Source organism: Echeneis naucrates, chromosome 22 (assembly GCF_900963305.1).
Source record: "Echeneis naucrates chromosome 22, fEcheNa1.1, whole genome shotgun sequence".
Taxonomy (NCBI): Eukaryota; Metazoa; Chordata; class Actinopteri; order Carangiformes; family Echeneidae; genus Echeneis; species Echeneis naucrates.
This window is the reverse complement of record NC_042532.1, coordinates 9,295,152-9,316,129: the sequence shown is the minus strand read 5'-3', so window position 1 is coordinate 9,316,129 and position 20,978 is coordinate 9,295,152. Positions and strand designations below refer to the sequence as shown.

Genomic DNA, 20,978 nt, shown 5'->3' with positions numbered 1-20,978 from the left:
AATTGTGACCATGTGTAGGTACAAATAAAAATCCTGTGAATTTATAGTTTGTTATAAAAGCCCTGCTTCTCCTGGCCTTGCTCTTCTAGACTGTCCTTTTATGGTGCCACTTTTGCCTTTGTACTTTCACTGCGACTTGATATTTTTTGATTATATCGCACACGTGTTCTTCGGCAAACCAGAGGAGGTGCTTTTTTTGTTTAACTTTCCTCCCTCATTGTTGTAACTTGGCTTAACGTGTCCCCGGCTATGTGTGTATGCCGCGTTTCCCAGTCGTTTGCGTCACGACGATGGGTTATGACAACGTGTGTTGATTAGTCTGGTCATTTGGGTCAAACCAGATGATTCCCAGGCTACTTAGACTCACTGGGTTGCTTCAGGCTCTCTGTCAAGCTCATCATCTATCATCTGCTTCCACAGCTGTGGAAGTGACTAAGTGATTTTTGTCTAGCCTCTCATAACAAAAATTAACTTTTTATTCGTCCTCTTTTCCTCTGTTTGCATCTGCCACAGTCTGAATAATTGAATTGAAGGAAGGTATGAAGAGTAATGACACAGCAATTGATAGGAAGCAATTGTCCTGGGTTTGTAAAGTACCTCACACTAATATTATATGAAACCGTTCATATTGTAAAGAATAAATGTAATTTAGATTCAAATTAATTTAGGATATAGTGAGTGATCAGCTTAAATCTTAATAACTAACAATGCTTTAACATTTTGTTTTCAGATAATCAAGCTGCTGGATGGGAAACGTTCACAAGCTGTTGGCATCCTCATATCAAGCCTGCATCTGGAGATGAAAGACATTCAACAAGGTGACAAATATTTTCTTATTTCGGTCTGTTCAACTTTTCCAGAAGCTACAAAATGATGCCATTGTGATCCCTTTCAGTGAAGCAGCTCCTATTTAGGTTGTACAGTTATAAACTGAATTTACAGTCCCATTTAGCAATAAATTGAGCATGACTCTTGATGAAATGCAGGTGGGGTTATTTTTAGGAAAGAGATAGTATGGAGAGCTCTACAGCAGACAATAATTTCCAACTAGTTGACAACTACTAATTTGTAGCCAGAGAAACTTTTTTTTTCTTTTTGGATTCATTTGTGTGTCATGAGGACTGTGGACGATTTTGCCAGTTACCATGGTGGGAAAGAAAATGCCTCAATTTCTTAAAACGTGAGTGGGATAAATGCAGCCTTTAGCCTTTTCTGTCAGGCTGCTCAAAAACCGTCAGGCACTGGTTAAAGTCAAATTGCCATCTTCTTCGTATTAAGAGCTGCATAGATTGATTGCATCTTGGTAGTACTGTGGAAATGCAGGCATTCGTGTCTAGGTATGTGAAAGAGGCTGTATGTCTGTGTAAACACATAATGTGTGTTGGTGACAACGTAGATGGGCCAGGAATTGGTCCTTCCCTGGGACTGTGGCGGAGAGCGCCTGCCGCCTGCTAGTCTGAGCATGGGGCCAGCAGATCTGTTTATTGTAGCCACTGACGGTTTCCACAAGCCTAATGGGACTGACACCCCACTAATGATCTAAGCATGTACAAAACCACCTTTAGCAGTTAGCAGACACTGCCCTACCACATAAAACCACCTCAAATACAAGCCAAACAGCACACAGCACCAGGAAGCCCATTTTGTTTGGCCATTTTTCCCCCTCTCTGTTCAGTCCTTTTCCTTCTGGTTGATTGTCAGTTTGTAAAGATGGCATGGTTTAAAAAAAAAAAAAAAAGATCACACCCAGCGTGAATCTGTTTCCTTACGCCTCAATGGGAGGTGAATTTGAAATGGGTAATTTGAATTTGACGATGAATGACAGCACCTTAATAAGCACTTCTAAGGACTCTAGTCCTTTGCCTCGCCTGCTTGCCTTCTCTTTGTTGCCAAATTAAAAGGACATGGGACATGTAATGTAATTAGAGCTACATAGGAGGGAGCCAGAGCGGGAAGGAGGGGAGCAGAAAAGCCAGCACTTTGGTTAAGGGAGAGAGGGGTTAGTTGCACCCGCCGAATTGACTAAGGGGGAACCTCAAGGGCCACCATGGTTCAAGGGCAAAGGGAGGCTGTTCCCCACACACCACCTCACCACACACACACAAACACACACACATACACATGTTCACACAGCACACGCCCTTCCACACCAATGTCGATGAGTGAAAAGTGGAAGGAGAGGGTGTGAGGCGGTTGGCAGGCAGGCTTTGATCTGTCGGTGTGGAGAGATATCCGGCTCCCCTCGGATCAGAGTGCTCCTGTGCACACTGGAGCAGGCACCCCTTTGGTGTGTGATTGACGGCTGCATGGCTGAGGGACTGAATAATCCACTCTAATAAGATGTAGGAAATGGACCTCCAGTGTTCTCTGTGATCCAGACATTGGGACCACATTGACAGCATCTCTGCAAAAAGAACAGCTGGGAACCAGAATGAAAAGTATTAGAATAGATAGTAGTAGAATGAAAAGAAAAGCTCTGTTGTTTCTTAAATTGTCACATTTCACTGTGCCTATACAACGCACTTTTTAGTTTTGTATGATTTGTGTTTGTGTAGTTATTGAAAAAAGTCCCGAAATTATGATTCAATTCTAATTTAATAATTTAACATCAGAGGAGAATGAACAAAGAAAGAATGAAACAATAACAAATATTACTATGGGGCTATAATATATTCTTCTTCCAATTGAAAGGTTTAATTTATAAGCCAACATTTATAACAGGACTTGGTCTAAACAGTATGATCACTATTTAAGGTGACTAATATTAGCAAACAAAAGCTAGTTGCCACGTAGGTGACATTTTACCAACTGTCATTTGTCTCAGTTTGACTTTAATTTATATGTCATGAATCTAATGCCATGTTAGTGTCAGCAAAATAAATCTTGATTTTATCTTAGATTTCTCCATAGTGTGATGCGCAGAGTGAAGCCATTTTGTGAAATGTATCTTTCATCCCAATGTTGCTAGAGTTGTCATTCAATTGTGACCTGTGGCTAGTTTTTAGTAAAAATAACTTGAACTCAGTTAGCAATTTATTGGGTCCACCTAGCTGAAACAAAATCACTCTAATACAGCAGTTCTGCATTAAATTTTGGGTTGTACAGTTTTTATAGAGAGCTGTGGGTTTCTTACTGATTCTTTCACAATCCCAGTTATGATCACTTTTTAAAAAGTAAGGAAATGTGATAGTAAGACTATGCAGTTCGGTTGTCACACCATTGGATCTCTTTGGTTTGAAGATCCTGAAATATTCCTGGGCTTGGTGAGAGTGATGGTTGCTCATGATTTGAGCGACTTACTTAGGAACAGGTTGTTGGCAGCTTTGCTCACCTTACAACAGCCAGGCAACTGTCAGCTGATTCAGGACCACCAGAGCCACCCCTACCCCACACCCCCATCGTATTCTCCTCCCCTCCGCCCTGACTGAGCAGTAAACCTGTGACACTTCTCAGACACAGAGCAGGAGTCACTTTCTCTTCTGTCTTTCATGGGCGCTTAAATTTTTATTGTTTGAGTCAAGCTAAACAAACATGCATGCTGTAAATGAAGGGATCTAAATCATGAACTTTGCCAGTAATTATATACCCATATCTCCCTCTCTCTTTCTCTCTTTTTACCCTCTCCTGCCTTTTTACATTTGGCAGTGATAGTCCTAAATGTGGTACCAGTCTTTAAGTAATTTTAATCTTTCTTTGTGAGCACAGCTATGAATTTGTGTACTGTCTCTTTCTCTTCTTCTTCTTTTTAGGAATGGACAGAAATTTTGGCTATCAAGTCCCTCTATATCTATGCCCCCACAGTCTGGCCAAACTTCCAACTTGCCCACCTCCTGCTAATATACTCATTTAGTTTAATTTGACCAAATAGTAATCCAATTGTGTTTTGGTGCAGGCCTTGTTTAGTGTAGATGCAAGTGGACACAAGTAGCTCCCCTGTTAAATATTTTCTGGCTGCTACAGTTTGCCAAAATTATAATGTTCTATTAGTCAGTGTTTAACAAAATTACAGGGTATAAGTATCAGCATGAGTTTACAACTCTGGATAGGAAAACAAGTTTGTTCTTCAAGAGCTGGCATCATTTCAAAGGCAGCCTGCTTTGGCCAGAGTTTCATCCATTTATATGACTGTTTATAATGAACATCTTTACTGTTCCAGCGGTTCTTACTGTCGACAACTCTGTGGTGGATTTGGAGACCATTGAGGCTTTATATGAAAATGTAAGTATGAAGATGAAGTTGGTTTGGCATTATATATTATTATATTAAAAAAGATGGAGCTTTAAGAGCTTCACTTGGTAGCTTGATTGCTACCAAGTAAAATCTGTAGACTTGCACAAAAGTGCAACAGTGATTTATATTTAGCATCCTGGCTCCAAAATTTGCAATTCCTGCTTAGATGTCTCCTGCATTGGTATGTTTTCTGAGCATGTTTAGCTGTGTCAGTATACATGGGGTGTTGTGATTCTTGACAGAGGGCAACCAGTGATGAGATGGACAAGATTATGAGACACTATGAGACGTCCAAAGAAGAAGAAGTCAAAGTATTGGACAAACCTGAGCAGTAAGGTCACCTGTTATCAAATGTTCAGTCAGTTGGGTGAAATTGTATTTATTTGATAAATTGACTGCTTAGTGCTGACAGCATTTGTATGCATTAGTAGTACAACTGTACAAATTAGCAAAATTAAATTGATTTATCTAGTTTCCAGACCTTTATGTCTTTAATTAATTAACTAATTAAACCTTACATGTTAATGTCATCTTCTACAACTGTGCATGAGCAAGCATAGGCTGTAATAAACATAACTTCAGTAATTCCCGTCAGGGTTAAGTAGTCCAGGCTGGTTAACAAGGCTTGGGCCCAGTGGTGCTGCTCAGCCTGGCCTTCCTATTTCCATGTTTGACCAGAGCTGTCACTAAGACTGCCTGAGTCATCTCTACTCAGTGTCTACCTCCATCAACAGGGCCTAATCACACAGGATGTTACCGCTCCGCTCCCCTCCAACACGGCACTGTTTACACAAGTCGTCTTGCATCAGGCCAGAGCTACCTTTGATCAATCTCTATATGCCGCTCGCTGCTTTCCCTCCACCCGACCCCATAGACCTCTCAAACCCAGCCGAGCAACACCGCTCATGACTATCAGCTGCCTCTGCCTGCCTCTGAGCACCAACATTGAATCAGTCGGCCTGCGTGGGGAAGCTCGTCCTGCCAAGGCCCTGAAATAGTTCTTCCTGTTAGACATTTTGTTTAATTCTGTCATAACACATCACACCCCATCCTCCTCCCCCTGCTCTTCCTCCCCTTTTGTTTTCCAGGTTTCTCTATGAGCTCTCCCAGATTCCCGATTTTGCCGGTAGGGCCCACTGCATCATCTTCCAGTCAGTGTTCCTTGATACAATATCCTCCATCCGTCGCAAGGTGAAGATCATCTCCACTGTCTCCAAAGTAAGAACAAACAGCAAACACTGCTTTTGAAAAGATTAATTAAGTCACATGCCAGTTTGCTCAACTAATGACTGTGTGTATGTATCACATGTGTCAGGAGCTGCTCCAGTGCAACAGTTTGCGGGATGTACTGGGGCTTGTTCTGGCCTTTGGGAATTATATGAATGGAGGGAACAGGACAAGAGGTCAGGCTGATGGCTTTGGACTGGAGATTCTCCCCAAACTGAAGGACGTCAAGAGCAGGGTATAGGATCTTATAAAACTGTAGTCATATATAACAGTGGTATATGGGTGTACAATATTAGGTTTTAATTTTATTATCTTATTTCTTCCTCAGGACAACCGTATGAATCTGGTGGATTATGTAGTTATATACTATCTGCGAAATTTTGACAAGGTAAGGAAATATCAAACAAATCAAGAATACAGTGTGCTCTTAAAACCACAATTTCTCAACACATTCAAACACTTTTATGTTTTTGTCCATTGCTTTAGCATGCTGGTACAGAAAAAAGTGTGTTCCCGCTGTTGGAGCCTCAGGATTTGTTCCAGGCTGCTCAGGTTAGGTTTGAAGACATCACCAAGGATATCAGGAAGCTGAAGAGAGATCTAACTGGTAGGACATGCCCTACGGTACATTCATTTTCATTTGGGAAGTTTCCTTAAGCAAAGGAAATACAACAGTTAAGGTCATTTCAGCTTCATTGTAAATCAGCCAGCGTAAATGTATACAGTACCGTTTTTCTCCAGAGCAGTTTAAATGTAAATGTATATCCTGTGTACTCTCACTACTGTGGGCAGACCCACAGTATTCAGGACCTTGGTTGTCCTGAGGCACCTTTTTCTAGTTTCCAGACATGCATCTAAGCCACCATGTTATTGTCTCAGAAGGATGAAGCATCTTTCTTTTCTTACACAAATATGAAATTTCCAGCACAACAAGAAACTGGCTGATAAACACACTTAAGGTGCTCTGTGCTGAAAGTGTCTGGGTGCTGAGCCATTTGGTTATCCAACAATCCAGCCAGTCAGTCTTGGTCAGGGCCATGCGGAGGTTAAAGGCGATGCCCCCCAGTGCCCCTGATGTCTGTGGTTATTTAAATCAACCAATAATACGGCATATGAAAGCAATTAGATATGCTCCACAGCTCTCCCCTAGGTTTTTTAGATTGCTGTTAAAGCCCTCTCCTCTCTGACCTGGGGGAAAAATACAAAGAGTCTACTAAAGTACCCAGACCCACCTCAAGCTGTCACTCGTTTATTAGTAAAAATAGAAGACCCCAAAACAATAAATGCAACACAAGGGCCCTTGTATTTGATCTTTGCTGCAGAACAGTCTGGCATAGTAGTCCTCAGGGGTATTAGCATCATAGAGTGAGTGTTGGATTCTGGATGTTTGGTGAGGTCCACCTATGACTCTCGTCATTTTTATCCTCTCCAGCCGCAAGGAATAAATATTTATGCTTGGCTATTATAAACCAGCTTAAAGAGAGCAACTGGTCTTAATTATAACGCTAACACAGATCGCTTCCATCCACAATGTGTCTGATGCGGAAAACCTACTACTGAATCACACTTTGATTTGGCTGAACCAAGCAAGGGCATCCACCCCTCACCTGATCCTGAGGTGGCGACTGCAGTTCTTGCCTGTGTCTTGCCCTCCAGCCTTGGGTCAAAGGTCAGGAGACTGGGTGCTCCCAGTCAGAAATTCATCTCTCCTAACTTAGCATCCTTCTCCTGATGGGAATTCTCATGGGATGTGTGTTTATTGGTGCCCCTCACATACAAATCTTGATGTACAAATCTGTTTAAACGCTCATGGAGAGGGGGTTAACCAAAATGACTTTCTGCACTTTTCCTGCTTGTGTGTTTGTGTGTAGTGTCTCATCAGCAGTGATGCTCAGGAGAGGGTCCCCAGCCACTTTGCTGCCCTCTCCTTCACTAGCTTGTGCAGTAACATGATCCTCTTTTGATGGGGCTTCCTGTTTAGGGAGAGGGTGATGACCTCTTTCTGAGCTCTCTGAGAAGGATGAGTGGGAGGCCACAGGGACCTAAACCTACTGTAGGATTCCCAAAATCCCATAAAGACAGATATATCCCACTCTGTTGATGTCTCACTCAGATCATGTACAATGGTGCAGTTATCTCAGGCATCTGGCATCCAAGCTAAACACTGTACTCATCTCTAAAATCCTGCTAAACTTTGGCTGCATCAGTGGGAGCTGCCGATTATACTTGAAGTTGCAGTTACAGAAAGTACTTTAAGACCCGTTAGTACTGACATAAAGATCCCTTTAACTGCCACATAATTTGACCTGACAGAGAGGCAGGGACACTGCGGAATGAAATAGGATCAAATAAAAAGAAACAGTCAGAGCTCATTTGCTGCTCAGGGGAGTTTAGTGTTTCACAGAAGATGTGGCCCAGGTTAGGCATTCATCACTGTCGCAAATCAGACAGTGTCCTGATTTTAAATGGCCTTTAATGTCAGGTTCAGGCAGGGCCTTTACCTTGAGGTCTGTTTTACGATGGAGGTTTAGCTTGAAGGGCCATGTGTGAAGTCAGCAGGCTAAAGGACTGTCACTGCCCGTCTGACTGAACAAGGAAAAACAATGTTACATTTGAGAATATTTGTTTTTCGTTGGTTCCAACTGATGGTGCATGAAAGGTTTCATTTTAAACATCATCTGTCAATATTTTTCTATTTTGATGTTCACTTTATTCAAATCAAACAAGTCAATACTCCATCTCATACTCTACATTCTTCCCAATGTCTTAACCTTTCATCTTTGTATTCTGCTGTGTTCTGCTGCAAAAATGAAGAAGTTTAGACTCCGACTGGTTATGGTTTGATTTATGAGGAGTGGAAAGTGTAGAGTGGGTATTACTATTCACTGCTGAGACTCCTGACTTTTATCCCAGCAGAAAGGAGGGCTGCACGCCTGACAGTCCGCTGGGTCTGAGATAAATTGAGATTGTGAGAGAATTCACTTTCCAGGTATAAATTACCCAAATATGCTTCAGCAGGAGCACTGAATTGATATAACCTGTGAAAAACTGAAAATGGGGAGGCTCAAAACTGAAAGTATTTTGTAAAAAAGTCATTTGCAACAGGCATGAGGTCTGCCTATGATTCCAGCCACAGAATTTTCTTGCCAGCTGATTGCACTTCGGCAGGCAGATGATCCTTATAACAAAATGGTAGGGAAAAGAATCACCTGTGTATTGTTGATTTCTCAGTTTCACCCTTGCCATAGTTGCTGTCAGTTGCTTTGCTGGCTCCCTCAGTGTTTATCCCTCATCATGTGCTTGGCCTCATGGCAACATTTATGAGAGAAACATTCATCAAACAGCTCATTCTGTAATTCTGTGGTGTTCCACATGCTCCCCATCCACTGTTTAAGAATTTTTCTCCAGTCCACACGCACAGTCGTGTATTGTTTTGGTGGGCTGTGATTTCCTGGTAGTTGTATTGGGGTCTTTTGGTCACTGCAGTAAAATCATATTGACATCAAAGCTTCCCATTTGCAAACCACACTAAGTTAATCCTGGTTCAGAAGTCTGATTCTGTTGTTTGTTTTTCTTCTCGTTTACGGCACCACAAACATCATCCCCTTGCATTGCAAAAGTCAGTCAACTCTCCTGTCCACATGTAACAGCTTTTGTTTGTTTTCTCCCAGATTTATACTGAGCACCTGATGCTATCAGCTCTGACACTGACAATTTATCCCCACAGTGTGGCCTACTGGATCATTGTGATTGTTTTTGCTTCCTGTTGCTCCCATCAAGGCCTATTCAGTTAATTTCCATTACCACACTGGTTTAAAAAGTGATATACAGCCATACACGCTTCATAGTTTCAGTCTTTATTCATCCCATTTTTGAAAGTGTTGAGTCCACTGACTGTAATCTCTTCTGTTTTAACCTTGTAGTAATAGTGGAATAGTGTCACCCATAGGTATCCTGGCTGTCTGTAGAGGAAATTAGTCCCTGTGGTGGGATGACTAGACAGAGTGTCAAAGTCAAAACACCATCAGAGCCAATCTTGATGTAAAATAAACCATCAGCTTTGTTTTTCCCACCATATATCTGCCTCACTGGTCACAAATAGCACGTCAATTAATATATATATTAATACTGAAATTAGTGGCCAGGACTATCTTCTTGGACAGATATATAGAGCTCATTTTACAAATAGGGGTGAGAAAGTTTAGAAAACTACTATTTTCATCCTTTGGCCTTAGATTTTTTTAAATCATTTTATTACATATACATTATTTTGATATTATTACACTAACCTGAAAAACCATCTTGTAAGATAAAAATACCATGATTTCCATAGCGATGGATATATTATCATTAGACAGATTTTTAAATTAATAGTTTAACAATATCTGCAAATAAAGTAAATTAAATTAATGCAATTTACTTGTTAAAGCTTAAGTTTACTGTTTTAAGCAGTCAAGGCCTTTGAAAATATCCATTGACTTATGCTAATGTTGACTTTTGACATTTTCACATAACAAATAGGTAACAGAGGTAACAGAGGCTATTTTGCTCTGATCTTGATCTGCTCTTTTTCTTTTTCTTCCCGTGCGAATTTGTGCAAAGGGTACGATAGTTTCTGTAAACCATTTCCACATTCACTGACCCATTAACACATTTATTCATTTCTGACAAAAAAAGTTAACTGAATTTCTCAAACCGAGGTGCAGCAGTTCTCAGGTCTTACAACTACCCTGATACAGGAGAAACAAACTTTTGAAAGAATCCCTCCAAAAAATGTATCGGCTCAAGACAATGGCCCAAACTGGAGCTTTTAGTTTTTATTCTTTACAGCTGCTGTGTTTTTGTGGGCTTCCTCCTTGCGGCCTTTGCTGTCTGGACCACATTTGGAAGAGAGCCGCCTCTAAATTGTAGACTTGCTGTTTTAAACACTCTTTTAATGGGTCCTTTTGAGTTTGGGGGATTTCTGGTAAGGAAACGTGGTTTCTCCAAACAGGATATTTTGGTTGTCATGTTTGTATGGTCGCTGATTTCTGTTTTTTATTTTGATAACTGCTGGTTCTCACTATCCCTCAATTTAAAAAGTGCTCTGGAATCCAGACCGAGAAGCTGTATGTAGTTATTCCTCCCTTTTAATGCTCAGGCCTCGTGTTTCTTGATTTATTAAGACATCCAATAAATAAAATGTGCCATAGAGTAATTTTACCAAGCTGCAGGTGCAGCAGCTCCACATGCAAACATGTGCAAATACACTTCTAAAAGCAGCAGCGTTATGAAGTAAGACAACCGCCAGACCTGTTAATGCTCTTGTTGTGTTGCAGAACAATTTAGCTATGCAGTCATAAGCAAGTTAAGGTATTTATTGCAGCCATTAATGGCTCACAGGTTGGAGGAATGTGGCACAGTTCTTTTACCAGGCATTTGTGTGTATAGTAACGCACCCTTACAGTTGCAGAGGAAATGGAGAAGGTTCAGCTGGAACACTCGGTCACGGCTGTTTCCTCTGAGCGCGTGTGAGTTGGGTCATTTGGCACCACAAAGAAAAACCAGTCCACAAACAGCAGACACATCTGCTTCGTTTACACATAAAGACGTTCACTGAAGTGAGCGTTTGGGGATTTTGTGAGTGAGGGGGATGATGTAAAGTATTTTTGATAAATAAGCCATAGAAAGTCAAGGGTGAAAACATTAATGTTTAAAAATTCAATTGAATGCACAAACTGTTTATACTTGAACTGAAATGTCCTTTTTTAGTCGTTATTTGATTCATTTAAGTAGAAGAGTGAGTCCCACATTTTGTCCAAATACACTTTAAAAACAAAGAAGACAATTACAGAAAGAGAAGATAGAAATGCAGAATATATGAAATAGAATCTGTGTTTTGGTTAAGATAAGGTTTTGTATTCATGCTTTCTTACTGTAATGATTGTTTCAGTTTAGTGACATGCCAAGCTGACTTCAAAGGATCATTTCTGTCTCTGCATGATAATTTCATGAAACCTTATTTTGCTGTTTAACTACATTGTGATATTGATGTTAATTGCCTTTCCGTTTTCAATAAAATTTTTGAATCCTTTATATTTCGCACTTTATCATCCCACTTTAAATCCTTAATTCCTTGTGTCTCCCTGTTGGGTCATTTATCATGTCTGTTCTTTCTTTCAGCCTGTGAGAAGGATGTGCAGAAGGTGTGTGCTAACTCATCAGAGGAAAACCTCCAGCCCTTCCAGGAAAAGATGGAGGGATTTATTTCTGCAGGTGTGTGAAGCTAAGTTTTTTGTTTTTATCTTTAGCAAGACAGAGAAATATTATCCTACAAGAAGCAGGTTGGTCAAAAAAAATTGTCAATTTAGTAGCTTTATCTTTATAATTCCATAATGTATGATGAACAGGAAGATCTAAGCCTGCATGGTATTTATGTCCCTTTTTAATAATTGTATAAGTATTATGTACAATTGAAAATTGTACATTTATTTAGTACTTAATGCTAAAAAAGTTCAATGCAGAGAAACACACTGAAGTCTTCACTGCCAGATGGCGATGAGTTTTGCCCTCTGTCCTTATAAGCTGATTTGACTCATGTAACACTGTTAAGACAATTCTTGGTGACTTCCAAGATGAAAAATTCAAGTAAACAGCAGAGGAGATAGGAATGAAACCCATGCAACCTTTTAAAAAGAGGAAGGCATAATCATGTTAGTTTGTTTGTTTTTCTGGCCATTTCACCCAGTGGTGTAGGTGATGCAGGACCTGTCTTTTAGTGTATGTATATGTGTGTGTGTGTAGCCTGTGTGTGTAGCCTGTGTTCTTGCTGCGAGAGGGCGTCTCAGTGCGCTGTAAGACAGCATGAGGACAGGAGTCTACAGGCCTGTAGAAGGGATCACATTGCCTCTAACATGGTTCTCATGTACTCGCAGCTGCCATAAAGCTGGCAGGACATCTCTGGCTGCGGCCTTGTAAAGACCGGCCAGTCTCAGTGGATCAGGCAGGGGGACCACCAGGACAGGAACAGAGCTCCCTAAACACACCATGATCATTTCAATGTTTGTCCCCTCTCTGACCCGAACACAAGCAATCTCTTTTGTTCCTTTCCATACTGCATCATAGTTGCATTGGCTGTCATTTAACCTTTACCGTACTGTTAAAATAGCCTCACTTTGTGCATTCATCCCAGAAAGAAACAAGTTACACACAGCACTTGATAATACTGAGGGATGAATAGAGAAAGAACAAATATGGACACGCAGAATCTTACATGTGCATTCCCTTTTTAAAACCACTTTAATGGTAGTTTCATTATTGAAAGTGACCGTACATATTTCCTTGAGTTATAGCACACGCATCATTAAAGTGATGGTTCGTGCTGCCTATTAGACACCCATCTGCTTATTTCAGAAAAGTTTTATTATACACAAACCTTCTTTTGTATTTGAGTGAATGCCATTAAGACATCTTAAGTTTGTCTCAGAGGGCTACCTCTTTTTCTCCTGCTGTCACATCACTAGATCTGGTCTTGCATAAAAATAGTAAAGGCGGTAGAAGCAAAACTAAAAGCTAATAAGTTTGTCTCGATATTTAGTGTTATGCCAAAGCCCCGACACATTGTACCACAACATCAGCTCAAAGTGAATGACAGTTTGACAGAGAGTTTTTTGATCCATTCTGTACTGTCCATGTGCCACACACGTATCTTCACAATCTGAGCAATCAAGTGTGATCACTGTTTTAAATACTAGCATCACCAGTGCATATGTTAGATTTCAACTGTTGTGTCAGTGCTCTTGATGAACACTTCTGAATGTATATTTTTTTGTGTAACAGGCTGCAGGATGATCTAAGTTTCTCTCAGTCATTTGCTTTTTGAGTACTTTTCCTTTAGTACTGGTCAAAATACATGCAGATTTCTTGGTTCCAATTTTAAAATTTGGGTATAGAACAAAACACAGATATTAGATATTGGATATTAAACACAGAGAATATTGTTCTGAACCCTGTAAGTGGTTTGACTTAATTATCCAAATTGGGGAAAAAAAACATACACCAATAATACAGTTATCCAGGTCAGCTATAGAAAGATATTTTTACTCTGTGAATTTTTTAATTGCCAAATTGCAATTTATTGCTCTGCCTTCTATTGAATTTAAAATCTTTGTTGGTCTTCTGTTGGATTCTTGGTGTTACAGTTAAAGACCTTTGGCTCTAAGGGCTTTTTCTGCTATTTCCTGATATTTTATTTAAAGAAATTATAATAATTGGAATGGAATGAAAATAGCCTTTAGTTGCAGTCGAATATATGATTGGTCAGAAGAAAAGAACAAGTTTCCAATGACTACTATTTTCCAGCAGTGGCAGACATTTCCAATCCTGCTTAAGTTTAAATGTGTAATTTGAGTTAAACTTGCATTTGTGCCTTTTTCTGCCGTGAAAGATGTTTTACACTGCGGTTGTCTTCAGCCCTCATCACGCAGCCAGTGGCTGATATTAAATGTTGAGTTATTTTCCCACAATATGTGCAGCTGAGAACACAATTGTGTAATCCTACATTCTTTCTGGGAGAAGAGGTTATAGTCTTATGATTGTGTCCATGTTTGTGGTCTTGAAGTGGAAATTTGTTGTGATATTGCTCTAGTTGGTTTTTATCTACCTTGACTGCTGTAGATCTCAGTGCTAAATATTTCCTTTGAACTTTGCCACCAGTGTCACAGAATATCTTTCAGTTATGGTTGCAACTGACTACAAAATGGCATTGTTTTTGCAGAGGCACATCTTGAACGTAACCTGCCAGTGGAATACTTGTAAACCTTTCTTTCATAAACAGAATTCCTCGCACTGCGGCCCGTGCCTTGGGAGGAGCGTTGTGTAATCATTGTTCATGATGATTCCATGACTTCAAAAGGGCAAAAACAAAGCAACAGTGCACACATCAAAGGGTGCTAAGGCTCTTAAAGTCTGAGTCATAAGTGAATGAGTGAATGTCTCACCCAGGTAAAGGCTCAGCAGGCCTGAACGTATATACATGTGTTTGACACATGATTTTAGATATCGAAATTAACTGCTCGGAAACAGTGTGGAGGAATGCAGCATCTGAAGCCTCAGAAAAAAACAACGCTGCATGGTGTAGCTTGGTCCACATGTACTAGGACCAAAGTGTAACAGAATGATCAGATAGACACATCTTTCCAGCTGCCAGTTTGATCTCTGTGTTGATCCCAGTGTTTCTGACCTATAACCCAGGCTGCAGAGAGGCTCACAGCAGGGCCTGCAGGTGAACCCGAGCGCCCTGCATTCTGTCTCTTAAACTTGCCTGTGTGATCTCTTCCAGATCTAACAGGAGATCTAACAGGAGAAATCTCCTGTTCTCCCATAAGACCTTGTCTCCTCATTGTTTTTGCGTTCTGAACTTCTCTGGTCTTTGCATTTGAATCCATGTTGTACTAAGTCTGCATAGCTAATCCGATCTCTCTTATTGAGAAGTGGTTTTGTATTTCTGCTACAACTGGTTTCTTTCATTCAGAAGTATGAGGTTTCATAAAAGACAAAAAATAAACAAACAAAAAAAAAAAAAAACACAATTAGCTTTCAATAGTTCCAACATCTAATCAACCACTTTTTTGCTTCTCTTGTTAATAGGAGCTCTTTGAAACCTCTGGCGATATTCCGGCAGGCATATTTTTAGTGTTAAATATGCATCATGGCTAATTGAAAACAAATTCCTGCTTTTAATCTCAGTTTGTGTAAAACTTATTCCAATGGTTCTCTGAGGAAATCATCACATCCTTTGTCTCAGTGAGTCACAACCCAATAACTTAGATTCCCCTTGTTCAGATGTCTGAATTACGTACATTTGAAATTTACAAATGGCAACTGTCCAAGGAACCTGTTTTTGATGAAGCCTCAGAGATTTGTCTATATCCTAAATAGAAGAGGGTGCAGAGAGATTGACAGGGATGCTTCCATGGAAATCCTCAGCATCCCTTTTAGATCGCCTCACATCTCTTATCTGACTGCTAGGTAAAGCAGCAGTTTGGAAAAGTGTGGCAGAGTTTTAAAGCCCTAATTTATTGTCCCTCTCAGCATGCATGTCTCATAACTTTCTAGTTAGCGACTACTGGTTTCATGTTTACACGGGGAGCGGAGGAAGAGAAACTTCACACATCCTCACACTCTGAGGCACCCTTTTTCCTTCTCTCTCTCCTTCAGTCTTGGCTCCAGTGCCACCTCTGCACAGTCAAACCAGAGGGGTACCTCAGGCGCCAGCCTGACCCCCACTGAGACTAACACCATTGGTCACGGCCCCTCTCCTCTTCCCCCCGTGTCCCTCTATCCCAGACATGGCCACCACCCCTTCATTAGGTTTACCTCATACATGTAAAAAACGCCCCTTTGTCCACATACATGTAAAAAAAAAAGAAGTAAAAAGGGTAGTTGGTCAGATGCTTATGCTCACCTTCTCCCAGAAGACCCCCAAACCTGCCTTTGAACAATTTTTTGGAGACTTCCCCCTCTTAAATCTTCAAGTAGGAAAGGTCCCCCATCATTGTAAAAAGGATGAATCTGGAAAAATGCAATAAATCTGAGATCACAGGCACTCTCTGGCCCTAGATAAATTCTTGCACCTCGGCCTGGCCCGCCGCACACATCTGCCTTGCATTTAGACACTTTTACATGGCAGGAGTCCACAGGAGCCTCCAGTTCCCAAGCCCCTCTGCTAAACCCTGCACCCCTGCTTTAGCTCTGCTTGGAAATGCACATGTATGTCCAGACACACACAAACACACACACCTCTGCAAACAGAGCGCCATTCTCCGCCCCGAGCCCCAACGTCACAGGCTCGCACTCTCATGTGTCAACGAACAGAAGCATGTCAAACTTTACAATATGCGTAACTGTCACTTGGATAACACGCGAACTGTGTCAGTGACATCTCAACCCAGAGCCCCTTCTTTTCCTTCTTCTATCCTCATTTAAAAACTCAGCTAGAGTGGTTGATGAACACAGCGCCCCCCTCTGAAACATTTCATTATCTGTGTCACCAATAGCTCCACAAGATGTCTCATAAGGTGTCTTAATATGACATTTTGTCTTTTTACAGCTCAAAAAGAGCATGCCACTGAAGAGGACCAGCTCAGCTCTGCACAGAAAAGGTAGGAAAGCAATTTTAACAAAGCCACGAAGAAAGACCGATATAAAATTCCAAATTAAATATAATGTTTGGACAAAAATTATTTGACAATTTCATCCTACTTTTGTCTTCAACAAGGGAATTTGGCCAAGTGTACTGACCTGCAAATGTTACGTAGCAGTGTTGCATTATTTGGCATACGTCACGCTGATAACATGGCTGGTATCTGACAGCACTAATGTTCGCCATTTGTATAGTTGTGTACAGTTATCAGTAGCAGCTGTTAAAGGTTCTGATAAGATTTAGGAGCTTCCCAGTATCATGGTTTTACTGCTTTGGGAAGAAAGACCAACTTAGACTGGGAAAGTATGGGATGAAGTGATTCATATTGAAGGATTTTTTGTATGCACAACCGTGTCTTTTGAGTATTAACTGCATCTGTGCTAATATCTGTGTCTTCTGTAATTTGTCTAAAGACAAATATATGAGATTAACATCCTTAACAGAAACAGCAGTGGTATGCTGCACATTACATATGTGCAGCATACTGTATTTTAAGCCCGAACACCCTGTGCTTCCTCCCCTGCAGTTCCTATCATTCTTATCTGCCATGTTTTGTGCAGAAGACTCCCGAGAGTTTTCTGAGAGGCATCTGATTTATAGACATGAGACACACTGGCAGCCGCTGAGCTCGCTGTCCGGGGGAAATCATATCTGGAACATTTCATATTGGAAAAAGATGGCGGAGCAGACAAACAAAGCAAATAGATTATTTTTGCCTTGTTTGGATAGAGAGCAGGATTGTTTGCTTTATATCGTAACTCTGCCACTTCCAAAATAAATCACAAACGCACGTAAAGGAGAAAGTGAAAGACGCCGGGCGCAAGAAAATGGAAACTATAAACAATTAGGAAGTTGATTACTTTGGACAACACTGTAACTCAGCAAATGGTTCCAAATTGTTGTGTCATGTTTCTGTTTTTTAGCCAAGAGGGTCACTGAAGGGCGACGGCACCTCTCACCCTCTGTCCTGGTCTGTTACCCCCCACTGTTACGTATGTCTGTCCACTGGACTGGACTGGCGTGTGTGTGCGTGACACCACTGTAATGAAGGCGTTGAACTTGGAGGGGAATATTGATCAAAAGGGCCCCACAGCTGACAGCACCTTTAATGAAGTTTTCCTTTAATTTCATCTAAAGACACTGGCTGGCTGAACGGCGCGAGGTAGAGCAGGGGGAAAGGAGAGTGGGGGGCTTTTCTCAGGTTCCCACCGAGCCACCTCGTAAAAGTGACACACTGTTGATGAATATGGGCGTCAGCGGGCTCACAGGGCCCTGGGTGGGCTCTCACGTCTGCACTGGATGAGGGTTCCTCACACAAACACAACAGCAGCAGTGGCTGTTTGTTAATAAAGAAAATAGACACCACATCACTTCATGCTACCTAGTACCTCTGTCAGTCAGGTTAGACCCATGTAAGTTAAATTTAACCAGGAGTTTGTTGGGAAGCATGAAAAAAATCAGGGCTGCAACAATTGTCTCGATAAAATTATTTTCTCTGTTAATCATTTGGTCTGTAAAACGTGAGAAAATAGTTTCAAATACAGTTTCATATTTCAAAGTTGTGAAATAAACTTAGATTCTTATTAAAATAAGAATGTAACCTGGAAAAATTACTTAATAATCAAAAAAGCTACCATTTCAGTTTTTGTCAACCGACCATTTGTTTCAGCATCAAATCGATGAAGAAATGTTATCATCGTTTCACATAATTTTTTTTCACACATGGAAAAGAACAACTTTTTTTAAGATAATTTTTTATCCTGATCAGCAAAACAGCTCTATCAAGTTATTTTCTAGTTTTTCACTTTTCGTGACATAATATCTGGGCCCCTGGGCATGACCACTGCCGAAACCTATTCCTCAACATGCAGTCCTAATTTGTCCCCTTCATGTTCGGGTTCCACTGAGGTTTTCTGGTTCTGTCCTCAGTTCCGTCTCATTAAGTTCTCTTCTCCCACATCATGCTCAATTTCATTTGGCCCAGCTGCTTCCTCTACAGTCATTGGGCAGTTACAATTTCATAGATACTAGCTGGTACGTTGTTCCTCTCTGGCACAAAGCGGCTTAGTGGCTGTGCTAACTTGGTTAACAACACACAGTTTACTTCTGTAATCTTTTTACTGGAGAAACAAAGGAATGCAGAGTTGCTTGTCCAAATATTTCCCTGATTCTCACGGCTGCTCATGGTTTTGTAATGGGTCTTTTTTTATAGCTGTCAGTGAGGAATGCTGGCTGTGGGTGCCGCAGTAAACCCTCTCACGGCAATGGCATCATAGCATGGAATACAGTTTGTGTGCATGCGTGTGTGTGCCCAAGTGTAATTGTGCCACACTCAAAAACGAACTTAGTTCCTCTTGATTTTGTTTATGTTTTTTAGGTAAATTCTCATGTGTGACTGTGTTTGCATCTGTTTTGAGTGAAGCTTTGAGTATCTGCTTGTTGCACATGCTCAGGAGGCCAAAAGGAAAAGCTTGATTTGTGCATGCTTTGACATGATGACCCAGGGTCAGGAGAGGAGCTGATGGAGAAGAGACCCTGTTCATCATGCCAGACAAGGCCGGCTGCAACAAAGCTACCTGGGACAGCTTGTCTGTTTGGTCAGTCCAGGCCTCTGATTTCTTCTGTAGTGTACAGGATGATCTACAGTGCTCTCTTTTTTTTTAGCATCTCAACTAAATGCACCATCTTTGAGAAATGGGAAGCAGAATCCCGTTTTCCCCCTCCACCTCCGGCCAGCCGTCTGGGCAGCATATTGCACCATTTCACACAACATGAGCATGTCTTAGATTAGCGTAGCAAAAAGCCACCTAGCATCTGGAGGTCAGAGCCTATCTGGGTGTCAATGGGACAGGGAGCATCCCCTGAATCATAGCCCCCTTTTATCAACCCTTGGCAGGCATGGCTAGAAAATGTCTTTCATGTTTAGGTTATGGAGGGAATCTGAAGCAGCAGGCTGCTTTTCATTCTTTGTGTGTGCTGCTGAGAGCCCCACAAAGAGTTCAGATTTGGTTACAATCAAATTAGACTAAAAAAGTTGTACAATCCTACCCTTGGACTAAAGAACAAAAAAAAAAACCAAATCTGTTTCTTTGTGTGTGTTTGTTATGCGGCCTGCTGTCTGAGTGAGATCACGTCCATATATCATATCATATACATATGTCATATGCCAGTAAATGTGTTCCTGGAGCTGTAGGTGTGAGTTCCCAGTAGTGTGTGTGTTACTGTGTTTGGAGGAGCAACGGCCTGGTCTTGGCTTGTCTCCATCTTCTCTGGCAGTCTTCCCCCTGCAGGCTGTGGAGGTCAATTTGATAATGGAGCTGCTGCTACTGGCGCTCCCTTGTCACCCAGCAGGGTGGACACTTTCCTTCCAGCTCTCCTTCTGGCCTCTCATTCTCACTCTCCAGCCATCCGTCGTTTTATGTGTGTGCTGTGTCTGTGTTTGCAGCAGTTCACTAAAGCATACTGTAACTTATCCCTGCTATTATCCATGAGTGAATACAATAAGGCAACACTTTTCCTGCACCTGCTCTGTTTTCCCCCACAGTTTCCAGGACATGGTGAGCTACTTCGGTATCAAGCCAAAAGCCGGTGAGAAAGAAGTGGCCCCGAGTTACGTCTTAATGCTCTGGTATGAGTTTTGCAACGATTTCAAGAACACATGGATACGACACAGCAAGAACATCTCCAAGGAAAGGTGAGATGGATTCTGCTGGGACTGTTCTATTTCTTTCTTACTCTGCACAGTGAGCGCTATCATGACTGAAACCTGACATGCTATAACTTGGTTCAGTTGAGCAAGTGACATCCATCATTCCTTGATGGAGTGTGGTTGAATACTGTAGTTGTCCCTGTCTAAGTAACTAAAGAGCAGTGGAATCTCCACCTTTATTTTACATGTGAAATGCAGGGGTTGAAGGAAATGTTATTTATCATTTCTTATTTGCAGTAATTTCATCCAGCTCTTACACATCATCAGGACAACAACCGGAAAATAGTGAGGCTGATAACAGATTGAATTAAAAAAAAAAAAAAAAAAGAAAGACTGCTCTATATGCATGAATTTTGTGAAGGGAAGTAGAATCCATGAACAGACATGGACTAAACACACAGAGAAGTTGGTGCATAATCATTTGAATTGGTATTTGCTGAAAGAGGAAGCTATATAAGCTGCTTTTCAAATGAAAATCTTACATTTTTGACAGAAAGATTCGTCTGAAGTCAGTGGATTCACCTCTGCAAAATGAGTTTTATCCTCAGGTTAGCTTCAACGCTGTCACCTTTGGATAGATGGTTAACACCTCTGGACATCGAGTCAGATTAGCTGTAATTGTGCAAGGGT

At 41.1% G+C, this 20,978-nt stretch overlaps 1 protein-coding gene across 1 annotated transcript in view; it reads left to right on the top strand.

The window, feature by feature from the left end:
• LOC115035434 (formin) overlaps positions 1-20,978 on the top strand; it is a 36,329-nt gene that overhangs the window by 12,205 nt on the left and 3,146 nt on the right. The window contains exons 6-15 of the mRNA XM_029493231.1: positions 731-818; positions 4,157-4,218; positions 4,473-4,561; positions 5,319-5,448; positions 5,546-5,692; positions 5,786-5,845; positions 5,944-6,064; positions 11,620-11,712; positions 16,547-16,598; positions 20,184-20,333. Of these exons, the coding sequence (XP_029349091.1) occupies positions 731-818; positions 4,157-4,218; positions 4,473-4,561; positions 5,319-5,448; positions 5,546-5,692; positions 5,786-5,845; positions 5,944-6,064; positions 11,620-11,712; positions 16,547-16,598; positions 20,184-20,333 (992 nt within the window). The remainder of the gene's footprint in view (positions 1-730; positions 819-4,156; positions 4,219-4,472; positions 4,562-5,318; positions 5,449-5,545; positions 5,693-5,785; positions 5,846-5,943; positions 6,065-11,619; positions 11,713-16,546; positions 16,599-20,183; positions 20,334-20,978) is intronic.